Source organism: Oncorhynchus clarkii, chromosome 16 (genome assembly GCF_045791955.1).
Source record: "Oncorhynchus clarkii lewisi isolate Uvic-CL-2024 chromosome 16, UVic_Ocla_1.0, whole genome shotgun sequence".
In the NCBI taxonomy this organism is placed as follows: Eukaryota; Metazoa; Chordata; class Actinopteri; order Salmoniformes; family Salmonidae; genus Oncorhynchus; species Oncorhynchus clarkii.
Window position 1 is genome coordinate 36,161,271 of NC_092162.1, and position 25,962 is coordinate 36,187,232.

The window sequence follows — 25,962 nt, forward strand, 5'->3', positions numbered from 1 at the left end:
GGACCAAATCGGAGAGATGGGTAAGAGCTTGTCAGTGTAATGATTTGTACCTTAATCAGCCCTAGCCTTAACATCAAGCCAGTGTCGAGTGGCTAGCCCTGGAGTAATATGATAGATGTATTATCATTTTGGGGTTCTAGTCAAGATTCTGGCAGATTATTTAGCACTAGCGGAAGTTTATTTAGTGCTGGAGAGTAGAGCATTGCAGTGGTTTAATCTTGAAGTGACAAAAGCATGGATTAGTTTCTGACAAAGTTTTAGATTTTTGCAGTGTTATGAAGATGGAAAAAGCTGCTCTTGAAATATTTTTATGTTCGTTATAGTAACTCGACGCTTGTAGTAACTCGGCGCTAACATACGTGCAGTATAAAATAGGCTTTTGTTAGAATGCCTGTTCTGCCAATTGTTAAATGGTAGAAAACAAGAATACAATGCACATTTTCTCACTCAAAATACGCTCCTAATTTGGCCTCAAAATAGTATTTGGCCAGGTGACATGGTTCAGGTATGTTGTGTGTCTGAGTAAAAGCGTTCCTCCTCCCCTTGCCCCTCCACTCAGGAGCCCCCTGCAGCAGTCCCTGCTGGTGCCCTACATGCTGTGCCGAAACCTGCCGTATGGCTTTATCCAGGAGCTGGCCCGCATGACCCACCAGGAGGAGGTCTTCAGACAGGTGGGCTCAACCGACAGACCGAATGACACACAGACTATGCTTTTATTAGTGTGACGTTGTCCAAGCTAGTAGAAGGTAAGACTGAGCATTTAAAGGTCCATTAGAAAACATTTGGTAATTGAGAATTTGGTCAAACACTTGAGAAAAACCATGTGAAATGCAGCAGATTACCAAGTTATCCTGTAGATTTCACCATGTTGATTTTCAGCTATCTTTACTGTGGTGCAATCCTCATTTGCTCACCTGCGCTTCTGTGTCTTTCAGATCTTCGTTCCAATCCTTCAAGGGCTGGGTCTGGCTGTGAAAGAATGTTCCTTCGACAGTGACAACTTTAAATTCCCCCTCATGGTAAGGTGGCAGCGGTGAAGTACTGCAGCCTGTGAGAGAGCCTGTCTATTTAACTGATGGGGGGAAGTTTGAGATGTGCCAAATGGATTATGTTCCCGGTAAACCCTGAGTGAACCTTTTAGGCTCCCACTATATATACAGTGCCTTGCGAAAGTATTCGGCCCCCTTGAACTTTGCGACCTTTTGCCACATTTCAGGCTTCAAACATAAAGATATAAAACTGTATTTTTTTGTGAAGAATCAACAACAAGTGGGACACAATCATGAAGTGGAACGACATTTATTGGATATTTCAAACTTTTTTAACAAATCAAAAACTGAAAAATTGGGTGTGCAAAATTATTCAGCCCCTTTACTTTCAGTGCAGCAAACTCTCTCCAGAAGTTCAGTGAGGATCTCTGAATGATCCAATGTTGACCTAAATGACTAATGATGATAAATACAATCCACCTGTGTGTAATCAAGTCTCCGTATAAATGCACCTGCACTGTGATAGTCTCAGAGGTCCGTCAAAAGCGCAGAGAGCATCATGAAGAACAAGGAACACACCAGGCAGGTCCGAGATACTGTTGTGAAGAAGTTTAAAGCCGGATTTGGATACAAAAAGATTTCCCGAGCTTTAAACATCCCAAGGAGCACTGTGCAAGCGATAATATTGAAATGGAAGGAGTATCAGACCACTGCACATCTACCAAGACCTGGCCGTCCCTCTAAACTTTCAGCTCATACAAGGAGAAGACTGATCAGAGATGCAGCCAAGAGGCCCATGATCACTCTGGATGAACTGCAGAGATCTACAGCTGAGGTGGGAGACTCTGTCCATAGGACAACAATCAGTCGTATATTGCACAAATCTGGCCTTTATGGAAGAGTGGCAAGAAGAAAGCCATTTCTTAAAGATATCCATAAAAAGTGTCGTTTAACGTTTGCCACAAGCCACCTGGGAGACACACCAAACATGTGGAAGAAGGTGCTCTGGTCAGATGAAACCAAAATTGAACTTTTTGGCAACAATACAAAACGTTATGTTTGGCGTAAAAGCAACACAGCTGAACACACCAACCCCACTGTCAAACATGGTGGTGGCAGCATCATGGTTTGGGCCTGCTTTTCTTCAGCAGGGACAGGGAAGATGGTTAAAATTGATGGGAAGATGGATGGAGCCAAATACAGGACCATTCTGGAAGAAAACCTGATGGAGTCTGCAAAAGACCTGAGACTTGGACAGAGATTTGTCTTCCAACAAGACAATGATCCAAAACATAAAGCAAAATCTACAATGGAATGGTTCAAAAATAAACATATCCAGGTGTTAGAATGGCCAAGTCAAAGTCCAGACCTGAATCCAATCGAGAATCTGTGGAAAGAACTGAAAACTGCTGTTCAAATGCTCTCCATCCAACCTCACTGAGCTCGAGCTGTTTTGCAAGGAGGAATGGGAAAACATTTCAGTCTCTCGATGTGCAAAACTGATAGACATACCCCAAGCGACTTACAGCTGTAATCGCAGCAAAAGGTGGCGCTACAAAGTATTAACTTAAGGGGGCTGAATAATTTTGCACGCCCAATTTTTCCGTTTTTGATTTGTTAAAAAAGTTTGAAATATCCAATAAATGTCGTTCCACTTCATGATTGTGTCCCACTTGTTGATTCTTCACAAAAAAATACAGTTTTATATCTTTATGTTTGAAGCCTGAAATGTGGCAAAAGGTCGCAAAGTTCAAGGGGGCCGAATACTTTCGCCAGGCACTGTATGTGTATATGTATGTATATGTATGTATATATATATATATATATATATATATATATATATATATATATATATATATATATATATATTCTTATAATATTTATTCATTCAAGAATGGGAATTTTCCCATTGAAGGCAATTGTTATTTTATTGGTGGACCGGTTGCTATATTGAGTGTGCACGTTTGTTCCATTCAAATTGCCGTGGTCTAAGGGGCTAGTAATTCTATGGCTCCCCGTACTTTTTACACACATCTGTCATAACATGACATCGGGCGTTTTTTTTTTTTTTTTTACGGAAACTTAATTGAAAATCACATTTGAATATGGTCAATTTAACAGTCAATGGTCAATGTTATGAGGTTATTTTGGATGGGTCTTTATTTAACGTTCACTTACGACGTGTTTTGTTTTCTACAGGCTTTAGCTGAGCTCTGTGAGATAAAGTTTGGGAAGACTCACCCCATGTGCAATTTGGTGAGTATGTTCTGAGAGACGGAGCCATCTTTCTTATCTCTTCATCTATTACATAATTTGTAGGGGTTTAAAGGTACTTTTTTCGTACCAAACCATTTGGTACAGGGACCTCGGTTCGGTCCACACTGTGAACATGAATTAATACATTAAAAAGTTCAACACTCGGCCTGTAGGCTATGCCTTCGCTCCTTCTCGAGTAAATCTGATCTGAAAAAAAACAAACATTTGAGGCTATTCTGTTAAAACAACTAGAGCCTATGCTCACGTTGTTTCAAAAGTAAAATCTTAATTGTCTCTCTTAAAGCTGTCCTTTTGTGAGGTGCAGCCGGGAACTTGTTCTGTACGATGGCGAGTGGTGAGGTAGATAAACCAGGAGAATTATCCATCGTTGTTTAAATCTTCCGTTTGGGAACATTTTGGCTTCCCAGTAGATTACTATGGCGATGGACAGAGAGACCTCAAACATGTTGTCACATTTACGCTGACATCACGCCAGTATTCCTACCAAGACGGAAACGCAAAACAACAACTACATCTTCCCCATACATTTAAGCAGCCCTTTACAGCGGATTCTGACCAGGCCAAAGAAATGACAAGAGCGATAGGTATGTTTACAGCTGCGGATATGCGCCCACTCTCAGTGGTTGAGAAGAATAGGGGGTTTCAGCACCTCGTGAAAGTGCGCGAGCCACGATGCAAACTTTGCCCTCTCGCACCCATTTCAGCAAACTGGTACTACTCGCTCTATACAATCAAGCAAAATCAAAGTTGCCAATGAATTGGCCAATGCCCCTGTGTTGCGCTTACTACAGATGGATGGACCTCCAGGGCTCTAGAGCTACTTAACAGTGACATCCCATCTCATTACCCCAGAGTGGGAAAGTCAAAGTAGGGTGCTAAAGAATCACCCCCTTTATGAGAGTCACACAAATGTGCATATTTTTCTTTGTTAGAAAACATTATAGCACAGGCCAATACAATGTCATAGCCATGTTTACATATTGATTTCACATGGATATTGCACTTTATTTTAGTGTTGAGTAATATAAATATCCAAAGTGTTGGTATTCTTGATTGTGCTCTTATCAGGCATTATGACTCATAACCATATGGAAATAGGATTATCAACACTTTGTATTTTCTTAAATAAACATAAGTTAACTACAGTAACTGTTGACATTTAATTTTCCCGCTGTACCGAAATCGAACCAAGACCCCAAAAGCCACAATACGTACCCGAACCATAGGTTCACGTTACACCCCTTAGAATTAGCTAACGATCTCCTCCATAGCACCTCATAATCCAAGGTGTTGACTCATAATCCAAGCATGCATCCCAAATGGAACCCTATTCCCGTTGTAGTGCACTACTTTTCACTAGGTCCCGTAGTGCTGTGGTCAAAAGTTTTGCACCATAAAGGAAATTGGGTGCCCTTTGGGACATAGACACAATCCCCTTAAGCGTAAATAAGGAATATATGCCTTCAGAAAGTGTTCAGACCCCTTGACTTTTTACACATTTTTAGGTTACAGCCTTATTCTAAAATGTATTAAAACAACAACAAAAAATCATAATTAATCTACACACAATACCCCATAATGACAAAGCAGAAATCGTTTTTTTCATTTGTTTTTTTGCTAATTTCATTTTTTTTTTTTAAATCAACTGAAATATCACATTTACATAGGTATTTTTACCCTTTACCAGTACTTTGTTGAAGCACCTTGGGCAGCAATTACAGCCTCGAGTCTTCTTGGGTATGATGCTACAAGATTGGCACACCTGTATTTGTGGAGTTTCTCCCATTATTCTCTGCAGATCTTCTCATGCTCTGTAAGGTTGGGTGGGGAGCATTGCTGCACAGCTATTTTCAGGTCTCTCCAGAGATGTTCGATCGCGTTAAACTCCGGGCTCTGGCTGGGCCAATCAAGGACATTCAGAGACGTGTCCCGAAGCCACTCCTGTGTTGTCTTGGCTGTGTGTTTAGGTTCGTTGTCCTGTTGGAAGGTGAACCTTTGCCCCAGTTTGAGGTCCTGAGCTCTCTGAAGCAGGTTTTCATCAAGGATATCTCTGTACTTTGCTCCGTTCATCTTTGCCTCGATCCTGACTAGTCTCCCAGTCCTGGTCGCTGAAAAATATCCCCACAGCATGATGCTGCCACCACCATGCTTCACCGTAGGGATGGTGCCAGGTTTCCTCCAGATGTGATGCTTGGCATTCAGGCCAAATAGTTCAATCTTGGTTTCATCAGACCAGAGAATCTTGTTTCTCACAATCCTGTCTCAGAGGTCTAAGGACAATTCCTTCGACTTCATGGCTTGATTTTTGCTCTGACGTGCACTGTCAACTGTGGGACCTTATATAGACAGGTGTGTGCCTTTTCAAATCATGTCCGATCAATTGAATTTACCACAGGTGGACTCCAATCAAGTTGAAGAAACATCTCAAGGACGATCAATGGAAACAGGATGCACCTGAGCTCAATTTTGAGTCTCACAGAAAATGGTCTGAAAACGTATGTAAATATGCTGGTTTGTTTTGCAAACATTTCTAAAAACGGGTTTTCTCTTTGTCATTATGGGTTAGTTGAGGGATTATAATTTTTAAGGCTTTAACCTAAAAATGTGAAAAGTCAAGGCGTCTGAATACTTTCCGAAGGCACTGTAAGCTTATACGGTTTTTAGCGACACTAGAATCGTGCCATTCAGAGTTTGAAATCAGTGCGAAGCATGATGTAAGGCAATTCCATTTGTAATAGTGCCTTGGTGAGAAATAAGCATGTCCTCATCCTACTTTAAGCTGGATTGCGTTACAAAGATCTACAATATGAAGAAAACACAAACATTGTTTCACATTGTGAAGGGGTGTTGAACAGGTCACATGCAATTTGAATTGTCAGGGTAGTGGTATTGGTGACTGCCGTTACCAAGCAAGTATGGCTTAGTAATGTAATAGTCACCATGTTAGCTCAGCAAAAATAGAAACGTCCTCTCACTGTTAACTGCATTTATTTTCAGCAAACTTAACGTGTAAATATTTGTATGAACAAGATTCAACAACTGAGACATAAACCGAACAAGTTCCACAGACGTGACTAATAGAAATTGAATAATGTGCCCCTGAACAAAGGGGGGGTCAAAATCAAAAGTAACAGTCAGTATCTGGTGTGGCCACCAGCTGCATTAAGTACTGCAGTGCATCTCCTCCTCATGGACTGCACCAGATCTGCCAGTTCTTGCTGTGAGATGTTATCCCACTCTTCCACCAAGGCACTTGCAATTTCCCGGACATTTCTGGGGGGAATGTCCTCACCCTCCGATCCAAAATCGTGACCCGTCAGTGAAGATAACTTTTTGCCAGTCCTGTCTGGTCCAGCGACGGTGGTTTTGTGCCCATAGGCGATGTTGTTGCTGGTGATGTCTGGTGTGGACCTGCCTTACAACAGGCCTACAAGCTCTCAGCCTATTGCGGACAGTCTGAGCACTGATGGAGGGATTGTGCATTCCTGGTGTAAATTGGGCAGTTGCTGCCATCCTGTACCTGTCCTGCAGGTGTGATGTTCAGATGTACTGGTCCTGTGCAGGTGTTGTTACACGTGGTCTGCCACTTCGAGGACAATCAGCTGTCCGTCCTGTCTCCCTGTAGCGCTGTCTTAGGCTGTCTTAGGACATTGACATTTATTGCCCTGGCCACATCTGAGGTCGTCATGCCTCCTTGCAACATCCCTAAGGCATGTTCACACAGATGAGCAGGGACCCAGGGCATCTTTCTTTTGGTGTTTTTCAGAGTCAGTAAAATGCCTCTAGTGTCCTACGTTTTCATAACTGTGACCTTAATTGCCTACCATCTGTAAGCTGTTAGTGTCTTAACGACCGTTCCACAGGCGCATGTTCATTAATTATTTATGATTCATTGAACAAGCATGGGAAACACTGTTTACAATGAAGATCTGTGAAGTTATCTGGATTTTTACGAATTATCTTTGAAAGACAGGGTCCTGAAAAAGTGAGTTTCTTTTTTTGCTGAGTTTGTGCATGTCTCGTGTGTGTCCTGTCCAGATGACATCTCTGCCCCTGTGGTGTCCCAAGTCCCTGGGCCCGGGGATGGGCCGAGAGTTTCAGAGACTGTCCTTCCTGGGAGCATTCTTCAGCCTGTCGGTCTTTGCAGAGGATGACGTGAGTAATAGGGGTAAAGTGAAGTTGCCCCCAGATGCTGATCCTGGGTCAGTTTTTTTTGTGTTTTCTACTCTATCGGTTAACCTGTCTGGGAACGGGAATCCCTCGCCAACAGCCATTGAAATTGCCGGGCGCCAAATTTAAACAACAGAAATCTGATAAATCTAATTTCTCAAACATACAAGTATTAGGCATCATTTTAAAGATATAATTCTCGTTAATCCAGCCACAGTGTCTGATTTCAAAAAGGCTTTACAGCGAAAGCTCAACAAACGATTGTTAGGTCACGACCAAGTCACAGAAAAACACAGCCATTTTTCCAGCCAAAGAGAGGAGTCACAAAAAGCACAAATAGAGATAAATTGAAACACTAACCTTTGATGATCTTCGTCAGATGACACTCATAGGACTTAATGTTACACAATACATGTATGTTTTGTTCGGTGAAGTTCATATTTATATCCAAAAATCTAATTTTACATTGGCGTGTTATGTTCAGTAGTTCCAAAACATGCAGTGATTTTGCAGAGAGCCACATCAATTTACAGAAATACTCATAATAAACATTGATAATAGATACAACTATTATACATGGAACTTTTAGATGAACTTCTACTTAATGCAACCGCTGTGTCAGATTTCAAAAAAACTTTACTGAAAAAGCATACCATGCAATAATCTGAGTACAGCGTTCAGAGCCCACACCAGCCAAAGAAATATCCGCCATGTTGTGTAGTCAACATTAGTCAGAAATAGCATTTATAAATATTCACTTACTTTTGATCTTCATCAGAATGCACTCACAGACATCCCAGTTCCACAATAAATGTTTGATTTGTTCAATAAAGTTAATCATTTATGTCCAAATACCTCCTTGTTGTTCGCGCGTTTGGTAAACAAAACGAAACTCACGAAGCGCGGGCAAGTCCAGTGGAAAGGTCGGACGAAAAGTTCAAAAAGTTCCGTTACAGTCAGTAGAAACATGTCAAATGAAGTTTAGAATCAATCTTTAGGATGTTTTTATGATAAATCTTCAATAATGTTCTAACCGGACAATTCCTTTGTCTGTCGAAAAGCAATGGAACGCGAGCTAACGCTCTCATGACCGCGCGTCACGAGCCCGCGGCTCTCTGCCAGACCTCTGACTCATTCCCCTCTCATTCAGCCCCCCTCCACAGTAGAAGCCTGAAACAACGTTCTAAAGACTGTTGACATCTAGTGGAAGCCTTGGGAAGTGCAACATGACCAATATCAGATTTCCCACTTCCTGGTTGGATTTCTTCTCAGGTTTTCGCCTGCCATATGAGTTATGTTATACTCACGGACATCATTCAAACAGTTTTAGAAACGTCAGTGTTTTCTATCCAATACTACTAATACTATGCATATATTAGCATCTGGGACTGAGTAGCAGGCAGTTTACTCTGGGCACGCTTTTCATCCAAAAGTGAAAATGCTGCCCCCTATCCCAATGAAGTTAAGGTTAGAATTGTGGGAGAGGAAGCTGATCCTAAATCTGTACATTGAGGGAACTTCACCCTGGAGCTAGATTAATGTGTGCTTGTGTGACTCAATGCAATGTGGCCAAAAGAAGAAAAGGAAAGTAGCCTAGCAGCACTGCTTGTCCCTTGGAATTTAGTGAATTTACCAATTTTGCTGATTAACATCTTTCTGGTGGTTCCTGTTGTATTGCATAAGTTTACTTCACAAAATGCATTAAAAAGAAATTGCTCACAAATATACAAATGACCATGACAAGTTTTATCATATTGCTTCCAGAATTATGTTGCCATTATATTTTACCAGTAACAAAAATACTTTTTGTTTGGGGTCTTTTCCTACTCAGACCAAAGTGGGTGACAAGTACTTCTCGGGCCCAGCGATCACTATGGAGAACACTCGTGTGGGTAGCCAAACCCTGCAGCACTACCTGGAGTCAGCCCGGGTAAGTCCCACCCACCTGGCAGGGCTGTACAGTGCGACCATTTTACTTGCATATGCGGCTAAATATTTTACTGTGCGACCTGGAATTTTAATTTAGGAGCACCAGTGTGCCAAGAACAATTCAGGATTCTAGCTTTATTAACTCAAATATTTTTCATTTTGCTCCTAAGTTTGGTTGTGAGCCTACATTTTTTAACTTAATAAAGGTCAGCTTAGAGCCCTGCCTGGGTCTATCGTGACTTTTATTTAGACTTTTAGTATACTTCCTTCAAGTTGGCATGACATAATACTTTTTTACATGTTTCTTTGTCAGGGTGACTTGTTTAAAATTCTCCACAACATCCTACTAAATGGAGAGACAAGAGAGGTAGTGCTCAACTACATGGCAGCTCTGGTCAACCGCAATGTGAAGAAAGCCCAGATGCAGGTAAAAGGCTTACAGCTTAGTGATCCTAGCCTATTTTAATTTAATCTATAGAACATCTGTATTGAGTGTTTCTAATGTGACCCTTTCAAGCTAGAATGTCTGGCCAAAAAGTCTGAAGAGACCCACTGCTATTCCAGCACACACTGCTTTCCCCCCACCGTCGCTGTCATTCTTTCACTGTCCTATCAGAAACAAATACAAATACATATGAAAGGGGGACGGCCCCACTCCTTAAATAACAGAGAACTAATAAGGGAGTTATTGAGCAGTTCCTTATTTCATATTATATTTAATATCTTCCCCTCCCACCTCCTCCCCTACTCTCGCAGACAGACGACAAGCTGGTGTCCACAGATGGCTTCATGATTAACTTCCTGTCGGTGCTGCAACAGCTGAGCATGAAGATCAAGCTGGAGATGGTAGACCCGTACTACATTTTCCACCCCCTCTGCCGCCTGCAGGTCAGCCGTGAGGAGACCCGGCTCAAGGCCACCATGGAAGAGCTCAAGACCTGGCTGGCCGAGATACGTGAGTGGACACCCATAGATAATATAACAGTAAATACGCCGATGTCATAGATCCCCTATGCATCAGAATGGAACAATTTGTCAGCTCCATTTTTCTGTTCTATCTAGTTGAACACCACCATTGTCGTCATAATGTTTCAAGTGTACAGTGAAATGCCTTTCTTGCAAGCTCCAAACCCAACAATGTAGTTATCAATGTAGCACAAAAAAATGACAAGGTAGAACAAAAACACACAAGAAATAAAACACGAGAGAGTCACGGTCACCAACGTCAACCTACCAGACGAGCTGGACACCTTTTTCTCAAGATTTGAGCACAATGACCCTGAGCTGCTGAGGAGAGCCCCCGATGACAACGTGGGCTACACACGGTCTCCACTGAGGACATATGTAAGTTCATCGACTACAGCTCGGCCTTCAGTACCATAGTGCCCTATAGGCTCATTACAAAGCTCACAGCCCTGGGTCTGAACTCCTCCCTATGCAACTGGGTCCTGAACTCCCTGACAGGCCGTCCCCAGGTGGTGAAGATAGGCAACATTACCTCCTCGACACTGATCCTCATCAACGGGGTTGCTGTGGAGATGGTCAATAACTTCAAATTCCTTCGGGTACACATCTCGGAGAAGCTGAAATGGTCTGACCACACGGACACCGTAGTGAAGGCACGACAGCGACTCTTCAACCTCAGGATGCTGAAGAAATTTAGCCTGTCCCCGAAGGCCCAAACGGTCTTCTACAGGAGCACCATGGAGAGAACACTGTCGGACTGCATCACAGCCTGATACGGCAACTACACCTCAACCAAGGATTTCCAGAGGGTGATAGTGCAGCCACACTGCCTGGCTTACAGGACACCGACAACACCAGGTGTCGCAGAAAGGCCAAGAAGATCATCAGCCACCCAAGCCATGCCTTGTTCTCCTCACTTCAATCATTTAGGCACGGGCAGTACATGAAGATATGATGCGTGTGTGTAGCGTCAGTATAAATGTGTGTGTCGAGTCCTGTGAGTGCATAGAGACCAGTGCAAAAATTTAACAAGGGTAAACTCTGATAATCCGTGAAGCCATTCTGTTTGCTATTTAGCAATCTTATGGCTTGTGGATAGAAGCTGTTCAGGAGCCTGTTGGGTGTCAGAATTGATGCACCAGTACCGCTTCCCGTGCGGAAGCAGAGAGAACAGTCTGGCTTGGGTGGTTGGAGTCTTTAACGATTTTCTGGGCCTTCCTTTCACACAGCCTCATATAGAGGTCCTGGATGGCAGGGAGCTCGGCCAAATGATGTATTGGGCTGTCCGCACCACCCTCTGTAGCGCCATGCGATCCAGGGCAGTGCTGAACTTTTTGAGGATTTGAAGGCCCTCACAACGATGATGATGAGGAGTAATGTATTTCATTGAGATCACAGTAGGGTTCAATTGGTATTTGTTTCCTTTTAAATGCTTTAGCATTGGATTGAGTCGGCCCAGAGTACCGAAAGTTTGGAACCATTCAATTGGGTCTGTTGTGCCAGGCAAGCTCAATCAAGCACAGCTAAGCATTTGCAAGAAAACAAATGCCATTTGAACACAGGTCTAGTTGAGATTAAGCATAGGAACAATGAAGATTTGTAGGCACACTGCTAATGGCAATACAGAACATTTGTCTCTAGGGGTTCTCTTGAGCCAACATAGGTCTCCTAAATGGGAAAGGGGCACACCTCTCCGCACGAACAAAAGCATATAGGCCTATTGTTTGAAGAAAACAAAGTATTTCTGTGGTTAACTGCAATAAGCAATAATGCATCTTTAAAGGCGCAAAATGTAGCTTTGTTCATGACCCAACCAAATGCACATAGGAATGTGAGTTACAGATCTGACTTTCTCATTGAAACCAAGTCTAATAAGCGTCATTGTCTCATGTCAGATAGCGCGACAGCCGTCTGCACAGATCTGTCTAACTTGCAAATACTCATGGGATAGCTAAAAATAACTTTGGTTACAATATGCTGTCTTAACATTAGAAAATGTAATAAAGATGACATCGTCCACTGAACCCCCTACATCCTCATGTCTGAGTTACTCTCACCTTAAAACTAAACCTGTAACTAATATTTGAAGTTTTTTTTTCATGAGCAGGTCTTCACTACCTAATTGTACATCTAGCAGTGGTAGAATCAGTATTAATGAAATTCAAAATGTGCACGGAAATTAGCTAGCAAACGTTAGCTAGCTGGTGTCTGCTTGCTGGCGGTCTCAAATCAATCCATATTAAACTAATTCTGGGATGTCTTTAGTATAATTAATGTGACGGCATGCAATTTTATCAAATCGATTACCTAACGTTTAATTGATTATGTGATTGAATAAAATAATGCAACAATTAACTCAACCTGGGGCACCACTGAGAAGTTTATTTAAGGAGTTCCATCTTCCCAATGAACTCTTAGAGATCTAAAGATCTGTTACATTTCAGTTATCAATCCGTCATTAATTATTCTTTACCTTCTATCAGTCATCTGAACATCGTAAGATCTATCTGCACGAACCCTAGTCTACAGTTGTGGCCAAAAGTTTTGAATGACACACATATACATTTTCACAAAGTCTGCTGCCTCAGTTTGTATGATGGCAATTTGCATATACTCCAGAATGTTATGAAGAGTGATCAGATGAATTGCAATTAATTGCAAAGTCCCTCTTTGCCATGCAAGTGAACTGAATCCCCCAAAAAACATTTCCACTGCATTTCAGCCCTGCCACAAAAGGACCAGCTGACATCACGTCAGTGATTCTCTCGTTAGCCTCTCTAGGGTATGTCTGGCCAACATCCAGTGAGATTGCAGAGCGCCAAATTCAAATACAGAAATGCTCATTATAAAAATTCAGAAAACAAAACATATTTTACATAGGTTTAAAGATTAACTTCTTGTTAATCCAACCATGATGTCAGATTTATAAAATGCTTTTCGGCGAAAGCATACCTAGCCCAGAACATACCTAGCCCAGAACATAGCCCAGTTGACAAATTATTACAAACAGTAACCAGCTAAGCAGAAGCGTTACAAAACTCAGAAATAGAGATAAAATGAATACCTTACATTTGATGATCTTCATATGGTGGCAATCAGAAGACATTCATTTACTCAATAAATGTTCCTTTTGTTTGATTAAAAGTCTCTTTTATATCCAAATACCTCCGTTTTGTTCATGTTTTCTTCAGTAATCCACAGGCTCAAACGCAGTCAAAACGGGTAGACAAAAAAATCCAAATTGTATCCGTAAAGTTCATAAGAACATGTCAAACGATGTTTATATCCAATCCTCAGGTTGTTTTTAGCCTAAATGATCTATAATATTTCAACCGGACAATAACGTCGTCAATATAAAAGGTAAACAAATGCACTCTCTCGGGATTGCGCATGAAAAAGCTCTGCGACACGGCAGGGTCCACTCATTCAGACTGGTCTTACTCCCTCATTTTTCAGAATACAAGCCTGAAACAATTTCTAAAGACTGTTGACATCTTGTGGAAGGCATAGGAACTGCAAATTGAGCCCCAAGTCAATGGATACTGTAATGGCATTGAATAGAAAAAAAAACTGAAAAAAAAAACTACTTCCTGAATGGATTTTTCTCAGGTTTTCGCCTGCCAAATCAGTTCTGTTATACTCACAGATACTATTTTAACAGTTTTTGAAACTTTAGACTGTTTTCTATCCAAATCTACCAGTTATATGCATATCATATCTTCTGGGCCGTTTAATGTGGGCATGCCTTTTATCCCAAATTCCAAATGCTGCCCAAAGAAGTTAACACAGGTGTGAGTGTAGTGAAATTAACACAGGTGTGAGTGTTGACAAGGTAGGAGATCACTCTCATGCTGATTGAGTTCGAATAACAGACGAAACTTCAAAAGGAGGGTGGAGCTTGGAATCATTGTTCTTCCTCTGTTAACTTCTTGACGCTACCCATCCCTTTAGCGAGATAATTGTCATCAACAACCGCTGAATAGCATAGCGCCACATTCAAATAATATTACTACAAATATTTATATTCATGAAATCACAAGTGCAATATTGCAAAACACAGCTTAGCCTTTTGTTAATCCACCTGTCGTCTCAGATTTTGAAAATATGTTTTTACCGCGAAAGCAATCCAAGCGTTTGTAAGTTTATTGATCGCCCGACAAAACATTATGTACACTTAGCATTAAGTAGCTTGGTCACGAAAATCAGAAAAACAATCAAATTAATCGCTTAACTTTGATGATTTTCGGATGTTTTCACTCACAAGACTCCCAGTTACACAATAAATGTTCCTTTTGTTCCATAAAGATTATTTTTATATCCAAAATACCTCCGTTTGTTTGGCGCGTTATGTTCAGAAATCCACAGGAAAGAGCGGTCATGACAACGCAGACAAATTCCAAATAATATCTGTAATACCCACAGAAACATGTCAAAAGTTTTTTTAGAATCAATCCTCAGGTTGTTTTAAAAATATATAATCGATAATATATCAACCGCAAATGTCTTTATCAGTAGGAGAGGGAAAGGCAATGGCTGCCCGAACTCCGTTGCGCGAGCAAAACTCATGTGACCACCTGACGCGATGTTATCTTTCTGGCTCATTTTTCAAAATAAAAGCCTGAAACTATGTCTGAAGACTGTTGGCACTTTGAGGAAGCGATAGGAAAAGGGATCTGGTTGATATCCCTTTAAATGGAGCAAAGGGAGGCTATGGAACATGGGGTTTTCAAAATAGAAGCCACTTCCTGGTTTGATTTTTTTTCAGGGTTTCGCCTACAATATCAGTTCTGTTATACTCACAGACAATATTTTGACAGTTTTGGAAACTTTAGAGTGTTTTCTATCATAATCTGTCAATTATATGCATATTCTAGCATCTGGTCCTGAGAAATAGGCCGTTTACTTTGGGAACGTTATTTTTCCAAACATAAAAATAGTGCCCCCTAGCTTCGAGGTTAACCATGGTTACCTGCAAGGAAACACGTGCTGTCATCATTGCTTTGCACAAAAATGGCTTCACAGTGAAGGATATTGCTGCCAGTAAGATTGCACCTAAATCAACCATTTATCAGATTATCAAGAACTTCAAGGAGAGCAGTTCAATTGTTGTGAAGAAGGCTTCAGGGCGCCCAAGGAAGTCCAGCAAGCGCCAGGACTGTCTCCTAAAGTTGATTCAGCTAAGGGATCGGGGCACCAACAGTACAGTGCTTGCTCAGGAATGGCATTAGGGAGATGTGAGTGCATCTGCATGCACAGTGAGGCGAAGATTTTTGGAGGATGGCCTGGTGTCAAGAAGGGCAGCAAAGAAGCCACTTCTCTACAGGAAAAACATCAGGGACAGACTGATATTCTGCAAAAGGTACAGGGATTGGACTGCTGAGGACTGGGGTAAAGTCCTTTTCTCTGATGAATCCCCTTTCTGATTGTTTGGGGCATCCGGAAAAAAAGCTTGTCCGGAGAAGACAAGGTGAGCGCTACCATCAGTCCTGTGTCATGTCAACAGTAAAGCATCCTGATACCATTCATGTGTGGGGTTGCTTCTCAGCCAAGGGAGTGGGCTCACTCACAATTTTGCCTAAGAACACAGCCATGAATAAAGAATGGTACCAACACATCCTCCGAGAGCAACTTCTACCAACCATCCAGGAACAGTTTGGTGACTAACAATGCCTTTTCCAGCATGATGGAGCACCTTGCCATAAGGCAAAAGTGATAACTAAGTGGCTCGGGGAACAAAACGTTGATATTTTGGGTCCATGGCCAGGGAACTCCCCAGACCTTAATCCCATTGAGAACTTGTGGTCAATCCTGAAGAGGCGGGTGGACAAACTCCAAGCATTGATTATGCAAGAATGGGCTGCCATCAGTCAGGCAGGATGTGGCCCAGAAGTTAATTGACAGCATTCCAGGGCGAATTGCAGAGGTCTTGAAAAAGAAGTGCCAACACTGCAAATATTGACTTTTTGCATCAACTTCATGTAGTTGTCAATAAAAGCCTTTGACACTTATGAAATGCTTGTAATTTAACTTTTTTTCAATAGTAACATCTGATAAAAAATATGTAACGATACTGAAGCAGCAAACGTTGTGGAAATTAATATCTGTCATTCTCAAAACTTTTGGCCACAACTGTACATTGTGAATCAGCAATACACCAATTGGCGTAATTATTTATTTACTAACTACCTAAATAAATCACACAGAATTACAGAATAGATTATACATTATACACTAATCATGCCATGAAAAGTGCCTAGTGGACTAACCTGATATAACAGCTGGTTACACAAAGGGGGGTTGAAGGAGGAGGAGAGACAAAGGAATGGGTCTCTATCGGACCTTGAGAAGCTATGATCACATACATATATAATCTTATATATCCAAGCAATCAAACCCGTTCATAAGGTTGGTTAACTCTGAAGACACCAAAGGAGTCTTCAGGCTTATTTGTGTGTGTATGTATATATATATATATCATACAGTGCCTTGCGAAAGTATATATATATATATATATATATATATACACATACAGTGCCTTGCGAAAGTATTCGGCCCCCTTGAACTTTGCGACCTTTTGCCACATTTCAGGCTTCAAACATAAAGATATAAAACTGTATTTTTTTTGTGAAGAATCAACAACAAGTGGGACACAATCATGAAGTGGAACGACATTTATTGGATATTTCAAACTTTTTTAACAAATCAAAAACTGAAAAATTGGGCGTGCAAAATTATTCAGCCCCTTTACTTTCAGTGCAGCAAACTCTCTCCAGAAGTTCAGTGAGGATCTCTGAATGATCCAATGTTGACCTAAATGACTAATGATGATAAATACAATCCACCTGTGTGTAATCAAGTCTCCGTATAAATGCACCTGCACTGTGATAGTCTCAGAGGTCCGTCAAAAGCGCAGAGAGCATCATGAAGAACAAGGAACACACCAGGCAGGTCCGAGATACTGTTGTGAAGAAGTTTAAAGCCGGATTTGGATACAAAAAGATTTCCCAAGCTTTAAACATCCCAAGGAGCACTGTGCAAGCGATAATATTGAAATGGAAGGAGTATCAGACCACTGCAAATCTACCAAGACCTGGCCGTCCCTCTAAACTTTCAGCTCATACAAGGAGAAGACTGATCAGAGATGCAGCCAAGAGGCCCGTGATCACTCTGGATGAACTGCAGAGATCTACAGCTGAGGTGGGAGACTCTGTCCATAGGACAACAATCAGTCGTATATTGCACAAATCTGGCCTTTATGGAAGAGTGGCAAGAAGAAAGCCATTTCTTAAAGATATCCATAAAAAGTGTTGTTTAAAGTTTGCCACAAGCCACCTGGGAGACACACCAAACATGTGGTAGAAGGTGCTCTGGTCAGATGAAACCAAAATTGAACTTTTTGGCAACAATGCAAAACGTTATGTTTGGCGTAAAAGCAACACAGCTGAAAACACCATCCCCACTGTCAAACATGGTGGTGGCAGCATCATGGTTTGGGCCTGCTTTTCTTCAGCAGGGACAGGGAAGATGGTTAAAATTGATGGGAAGATGGATGGAGCCAAATACAGGACCATTCTGGAAGAAAACCTGATGGAGTCTGCAAAAGACCTGAGACTTGGACGGAGATTTGTCTTCCAACAAGACAATAATCCAAAACATAAAGCAAAATCTACAATGGAATGGTTCAAAAATAAACATATCCAGGTGTTAGAATGGCCAAGTCAAAGTCCAGACCTGAATCCAATCGAGAATCTGTGGAAAGAACTGAAAACTGCTGTTCACAAATGCTCTCCATCCAACCTCACTGAGCTCGAGCTGTTTTGCAAGGAGGAATGGGGGAAAATTTCAGTCTCTCGATGTGCAAAACTGATAGAGACATACCCCAAGCGACTTACAGCTGTAATCGCAGCAAAAGGTGGCGCTACAAAGTATTAACTTAAGGGGGCTGAATCATTTTGCACGCCCAATTTTTCAGTTTTTGATTTGTTAAAAAAGTTTGAAATATCCAATAAATGTCGTTCCACTTACTTCATGATTGTGTCCCACTTGTTGTTGATTCTTCACAAAAAAATACAGTTGTATATCTTTATGTTTGAAGCCTGAAATGTGGCAAAAGGTCGCAAAGTTCAAGGGGGCCGAATACTTTCGCAAGACACTGTATATCATAAGATTTTATATTTACGTGATTATAGCTTCTCACGGTCCTACATTGGGCTTCGATAGATGGGTCGATGATGTCAAAGTCTGGTTTGCCCAGTAGAGATCGCCATTGTCCTTTTGTTGAGTCTTTCTGGTCGTAGTGTTGATTAGAGTGGATACTTTGGAGTACCTGTCTTTCTTAGAGGAGTGTCCTCGTCCACGTACGTTCTCAGCTGCAGACTGATAACCGCGACATCCATTATTTAATCACTTTTATGTGGTGATCGATAGTTCATACCATTTTGCCATATTTGGCTTGCGCTGGATTCTGGCTGGTCTAGTAGAAATTCACCATTTCACTGTGGGGATTGTCACCTCCAGAGAGGGGGGGGGCTATGATCCTCCCCCCAGTGCACGTCATGACTTATGCTAACAACGCCAGATTGCACTCTCAATGCTGAATACTTCCTCTAGCTAGCTACTGTAGCGAAGTTCTTGCTATTGCACAAATCTTATTTTTGTACCTTTATTTTAGCAGGATGTCCACATTGACACCAGTGTCTCTTTTTTAAGGGAGCCCTGCATATACAATTTCATAGAATACAATATAAAACAAATAAAATACAGCCCGATACAAATTGCACAGACAAACATAAATATACACAGACAAACATAAATATACAACAAACACATTCTTCATTATACAATTCATCTGTCCACTCTCTAAACTAATCCACGGACACGAAGGCCTCTTTTTGTACTGTTTTTCCAAACATATGGAGTAGAAAAACTAAAAGCCAATTTGATATAAGTCTGAAGACTCCTTTGGTGTCTTCAGAGTTAACCAACCTTGTGAACGGTTTTGATTGCTTGGAATTTTAAATCTTAATAGTGTTAGTTAAGCAAGTCGGAAGCTTCTGGAGCAGGTTTTGTGAACAAAAGGAGCGTAATGATGTGACCTTCATGACTTCAAAGAGGTCCAGACAACCTATGGGTAAGAATACAGTGAGTTAAACAACTGTTTCCTGTGATAAAACAAAGGGTGCCATGAACAATCAGTAAGGGCTTCCTGCAGAACACCTTTATGTACTTAACCCCGCCAATCACAATGGCCTGAGTTATTTAACTAGGCAAGTCTGTCACTTAGATGATCATGAAACCAAGAGCAGGCGTCAAAGCCCAGGCCAATCGAGGTTAACTTGTTCAAAAAAATAACATGCTCAACATTATCAAATGCTGTTGACAGGTTCACAAACAAGGCGGCACAATTCATTTTAGCCTCTAAAGCATTGACAATATCATCATCAACTCATGTGGTTGCTGTGATAGTGCTGTGCCCTGGCCTAAACCCAGATTGATTTATATTCAAAATACCAGGCTCAGATGGAGTGAAGTTGCTTATTTACCAAGGATTTGAGAATCTTAGCTTGACATGGAAGCCCGTAGATGATAATCATCAAGAACTCGACTAACCCCGCCCTTATGGAGTGGCAGCACATAAGTTGTGTTCCATACTTTAGGAATATTTCCCCATAACCATGTTAGATTTAACATGTGGGCTACTGAGCCAGCAATGAGGGGGGCAGCACACTTGAGCAGACCTGGCTGAAATGAGTCGGCCCCTGTGGATTTCTTGGTATCTATAGCAGATGTTTCTGTGAAGTGCTGAAATGAGTCGGCCCCTGTGGATTTCTTGGTATCTTTAGCAGATGTTTCTGTGAAGTGCTGAAATGAGTTAGCCCCTGTGGATTTCTTGGTATCTTTAGCAGATGTTTCTGTGAAGTGCTGAAATGAGTCGGCCCCTGTGGATTTCTTGGTATCTTTAGCAGATGTTTTTGTGAAGTGCTGAAATGAGTCGGCCCCTGTGGATTTCTTGGTATCTTTAGCAGATGTTTCTGTGAAGTGCTGAAATGGGGCAGCCCCTGTGGATTTCTTGGTATCTTTAGCAGATGTTTCTGTGAAGTGCTGAAATGAGTCAGCCCCTGTGGATTTCTTGGTATCTATAGCAGATGTTTCTGTGAAGTGCCGAAATGCAAAAACTTGACTACCATTTTCCAAGTCAATCTGCAAAATTTCTGAATCAGCGTTTTGCCCGTTCTTTGAGATAGAAGGGTCTGACGCTTCTATCAATGATGGCATTTTTGTCTAATGGGGCCCGAGTCTGAATTCATTTGATGGGGCAGAGGGAATGAAGTGCAACCCTTTAGAGTTTTGACAGTTTTTTAGAATTTAGCCAGGTTCCCTTTACGATCAGAAAGAGTGGTTACATAATCAGATTGAGCCTTTTTGATCCGTCTTACACATTGGCAATATTTTAGGCAACTGAGGAAGCAATCTGGGCCTATGCCTGTGGTCCTGGCCTCTTAGGAATGACTTCAGATCATTTAGGAATGAACCAGGCATCCAATTTACCTTTAACTCTGAGTTTTGAAGGGAGCATAATTATCTACAATAGTATTGAAGACCTTTTGTTAACCAGCTTTAAGCTAAATCAGGTTCAGTGATAGCTGAGATGCACTAACATAAAAATCATGTAAAAAAGCTTTCACTAAAATGCCTCTTAGTGATGACATGAGGCTTAGGTTTATGCATTTTCACATCTCTGACACAACTGGGCAATGGTCACTAAAATCCAGCTGGAAAAACCCACTAGCAACATTTATCTGGAGTATTCGTCAAAATAAGACAAATCAAGGTAGATTTCAATGGATCTTTAGGATTCGGCCGTGTAGGCTGTTATCAGTTGAGGGAGGTTTTGCGCAGAACAAATATCTTTCATCGTATCTGACATTGACGTCCTCTAATCAATATTAAAATTGCCCATAATTAACAGTTCAGATTTACCATACTTGCATAGCAATTCAGATCATTCTTAAGAGCACATGAGTGAGCCCAGGGAGGACAATACAATCCTACTAGTGTCAGCTGGTTATTATGACCAAGGCCGGCATTTAAGAACAAGACAATCAAAATGCTTAGGGACAAAGCTAGCAAAAGATACAGAAACATTTAAATTGTCCTTTGTAAATATGGCAACACCTCTGCCAATTCTGTCCGGATTGAGTGACCTGAACAAAAATATAATCGCAACATGCAACAATTTCAAAGATTTTACTGAGTTACAGGTCATATAATAAAATCAAATGTTATTGCGGGTGTAGCGAAATTATTGAATAAATTCATTAGGCCCTAATCTATGGATTTCACATGACTGGGAATACAGATATGCATCTGTTGGTCACAGATACCTTAGAAAAAAGGTAGGGTGTGGATCAGTCAATATATGGTGTTACCACCATTTGCCAAATGCAGCGCGACACATCTCCTTCCCATAGAGTTGATCAGGATGTTGATTGTGGCCTGTGGAATGTTGTCCCACTCCTCTTCAATGGCTGTGCAAAGTTGCTGGATATTGGCGGGAACTGGAACATGCTGTCGTACATGTCGATCCAGAGCATCCCAAACATGCTCAATGGGTGACATGTCTGAGTATCCAGACATTTTTCAGGAATTATGAACAGATCCTTGTGACATGGGGCCGTCCATTATCATGCTGAAACATGAGGCAATGTCGACATATAAATGGCACGACAATGGGCCTCAGGATCTCATCACAGTATCTCTGTGTATTCAAATTGCCATCGATAAAATGCAATTGTGTTTGATGTCCGTAGCTTATACCTGCTCATACCATAGCCCAACCGCCACCATGGGGCACTCTATTCACAACGTTGACATTAGCAAACTGCTCGCCCACCCGGCGCCATACACAGTCTGTCATCTGCCTGGTACAGTTGAAACCGGGATTCATCTGTGAAGTGCACACTTCTCCAGTGGCCATCGAAGGTGAACATTTGCCCACTGAAGTCGGTTACGACGCCGAACTACAGTCAGGTCAAAACCCTGGTGAGGATGACAAGCACCCAGTCGAGCTTCCCTGAGACATTTTTTCATTTGTGCAAACCCACAGTTTCCTCAGCTGCCCTGGTGGCTCATCTCAGACCATCCTGCAGGTGAAGGAGCCGAATGTGGGGGTCCTGGGCTGGCATGATTACGCGTGGGCTGAGGTTGTGTGGCCGGTTAGATGTACTGCCAAATTCTCTAAAATGATGTTGGAGGAAGCTTATGGTAATGCATTAACATGAAGTTCTCTGGCAACAGCTCTGGTGGACATTCCTGCAGTCAGCATGCCAGTTGCACTCTCTCAAAACTTAAGACATCTGTGTTGTATGATAAAACATGCACATTTGAGTGGCCTTTTATTGTCCTCAGCACGAGTTGCACATGTGTAATGATCATGCTGTTTAAATATGCTTCTTGATATGACACACCTGTCAGATGGATGGATTATCTTGGCAAAGGAGAAATGCTCACTAACAGGGTTGTGCCATTTTTTTTTTGTTCAGAAATTAGCTTTTTGTGTTGGTAAAATTTCTGAGATCTTTTATTTCAGCTCATGACACTTGGGACCAACACTTTACATGATGTGTTTATATTTTTGCTCTGTAATAGAACTGAGGGTTTTCGTTAATGGAATCCTCGTATGCAAATTCAGTTGAGTGTGGTGTGCAGCAGGCTAGGGACATTATTGTTTTTTGTTTTTACTAAAGACCTTCCACTGACCTTGAATAAAGCCTGTGTGTCTGTGTACGATGACGACTCAACAATATACACGTCGGCTGCAACAGTAAAATAAATAACTAAAACCCTTAACATAGAGCAACTCTAACAATAGGCTGGTGCTAAATATCTCAATAACTAAAAGCATAATGTTTGGGACACATCACTCGCTCAATGCTGAACCTAATTTAGATTTATTATTGAATAATGTGACAATTGAGAAAGTTGAGACTAAACTCTGGGTGTAATCCTAGGGTGTTGAGGAAAATGTTTTTCTTGGCTCATAGTGTGCTGTCGGCTGTAGATAAAAGGCCTAAATCAGAAATGTCGTGTAAAAAACACAACGACCGGAGTAATAATGACACAGTACTCATAGGGTTTCGCGGCAACCCTATTTCCAGCGGCCATGAAACTGCCAGCTGTCAGACACACTAAGTTTACCTTTATTTAACTAGGAAAGTCATTAAGAACAAATTCTTATTTTCAATGACGGCCTAGGAACAGTGGGTTAACTGCCTTGTTCAGGGGCAGAACGACTAACCACTAGGCGACCTGCCGCCCATGACCAAATGTATGTGGACACCTGCTCTTCGACATGTCATTCCAAAATCATTGGCATTAATATGGAGTTGGTCCCCCCCTTTGCTGCTATAACAGCCTCCACTCTTCTGGGAAGGCTTTCCAATAGATGTTGGAACATTGCAATGGGGACTTGCTTCCATTCAGCCACGAGCATTAGTGAGGTCGGGCACTGATGTTGGGCGATTAGACCTGGCTCGCAGTCAATCCCAGAACAACAGCAAAGAACCTTGTGAAGATGCTGGAGGAAACCGGTACAAAAGTATCTATGTCCACAGTAAAACGAGTCCTATGTCGACATAACCTGAAAGGCCGCTCAGCAAGGAAGAATCCACTGCTCCAAAACCGCCACAAAAAAGCCAGACTACGGTTTGCAACTGCACATAAGGACAAAGATTGTACTTTTTGGAGAAATGTCCTCTGGTCTGATGAAACGAAAATAGAACTGTTTGACCATAATGACCATCGTTATGTTTGGAGGAAAAATGGGGAGGCTTGCTAGCCGAAGAACACCATCCCAACCGTGAATCACGGGGGTGGCAGCATCATGTTGTGGGGGTGCTTTGCTGCAGGAGGGACTGGTGCACTTCACAAAATAGATGGCATCATGAGGGACAAATTATTTGGATATATTGAAGCAACATCAAGACAGTCAGATCAGTCAGAAAGTTAAAGCTTGGTCAGAAATGGGTCTTCCAAATGGACAATGACCCCAAGCATACTTACAAAGTTGTAACAAAATGGCTTAAGGACAACAAAGTCAAGGTATTGGAGTGGCCATCACAAAGTCCTGACCTCAATCCTATAGAACATTTGTGGGCAGAACTGAAAAAGCGTGTGCGAGCAAGGAGGCCTGAGAGGAATGGGCCAAAATTCACCCAACTTATTGTGGGAAGCTTGTGGAAGGCTACCTGAAATGTTTGACCCAAGTTAAAAAATGTAAAGGCAATGTTTCTAAATACTAATTGAGTGTATGTAAACTTCTGACCCACTGGGAATGTGATGAAAGAAATAAAAGCTGAAATAAATAATTCTCTCTACTTTTATTCTGTTATTTCTTATTCTTAAAATAAGGTGGTGATCCTAACTGACCTAAGACAGGGAATTGTTACTAGGATTATATGTCAGGAATTGTGAAAAACTGAGTTCAAATGTATTTGGCTAAGGTGTATGCTAACTTCCGACTTCAACTATATATGCCATGTACTGTATGCACTCGTGACTGTAGGTCGCTTTGGATAAGTGTCTGCTAATTGGGATTCATTAAATTATTATTACCTGCAAAATTGACTAACTGGATGTGCCATTCACCTACTTGAAATTGTCCTAATTGTTTTTAACGACAGATGACCCCTCCAAGTTGTATGATCCCAAGTTCCCCACAGAGTGTTTCTTTCTGACGTTGCACACCCACCACCTGTCCATCCTACCAGGCTGCCGACGCTACATCCGCAGGCTGAGAGCCATTCGCGAGCTCAACAGGTACACACACACACACACACACACACACACACACACACACACAGTCAGTTTGAAGTGGTCCAATAAGAGAGGCTTTTTTTCGTTAGCAGTTTTGCTATGGTGTGCCCTAATGAAGATGACCCTGTTGTTTGACGTGGCAGGACGGTGGAAGAGCTGAAGAATAGTGAGAGCCAGTGGAAGGACTCTCCGCTGGCCAGCCGACACCGAGAGATGCTGAAGAGATGCAAAACCCAGCTCAAGGTTTGCTAACTTTAAAAACAATTAAAGTTTAATGATTTGTTTTCAGTCGTATGGAACTTTGCCAACTCTCCCATCTGCTTGTGTTCTACTTGTCATACGTGATACATCTTTGGTGAATTCGAATTGCGAAAACAGTAGAAAACGCAACATTTCTCCAGTGCGTCATAGTTTCTTTCCAAATGTTCTTCTATTTTGTATTGTTTCATACATGCTTTATGCTGAAATTAGTGTTGCACACAGGAAAATTCAACATTTTAACTTGTCACAACATGAGTGAAGGACAATATTCAGTAGAAACCCTCTATCTTGTGGTCTTTGTCCCTGCCAGAAACTGGTGTGCTCCAAAGCCTGTGCCGATGCGGGTCTTCTGGACGAGAACCTGTTACGCAGATGTCTGCAGTTTTACAGTATGGTCATTCAGCTCATCCTACGCATGGTGGATCCTGCCTACCCACAGTAAGTTACTATGCCACAATCGGGAACAGTTTTAATGCTGTAATATAAGGTTATATTATGAAGTGAAGTAGGCTACCTGGATCAATTAAATAACGTGAACTAAGTGAGGGATGCACCT

The 25,962-nt window shown here is 41.7% G+C and overlaps 1 protein-coding gene across 3 annotated transcripts in view; it reads left to right on the forward strand.

Moving 5' to 3' along the window:
* Positions 1-25,962, forward strand: part of LOC139368351 (ubiquitin conjugation factor E4 B-like) — a 96,603-nt gene that overhangs the window by 46,716 nt on the left and 23,925 nt on the right. For all 3 annotated transcript variants that reach the window (XM_071107121.1, XM_071107120.1, XM_071107122.1), the window contains 10 exons: positions 560-671; positions 936-1,019; positions 3,189-3,245; positions 7,305-7,421; positions 9,268-9,366; positions 9,679-9,792; positions 10,122-10,320; positions 25,013-25,148; positions 25,289-25,388; positions 25,717-25,844. In XM_071107121.1, the coding sequence (XP_070963222.1) occupies positions 560-671; positions 936-1,019; positions 3,189-3,245; positions 7,305-7,421; positions 9,268-9,366; positions 9,679-9,792; positions 10,122-10,320; positions 25,013-25,148; positions 25,289-25,388; positions 25,717-25,844 (1,146 nt within the window). The remainder of the gene's footprint in view (positions 1-559; positions 672-935; positions 1,020-3,188; positions 3,246-7,304; positions 7,422-9,267; positions 9,367-9,678; positions 9,793-10,121; positions 10,321-25,012; positions 25,149-25,288; positions 25,389-25,716; positions 25,845-25,962) is intronic.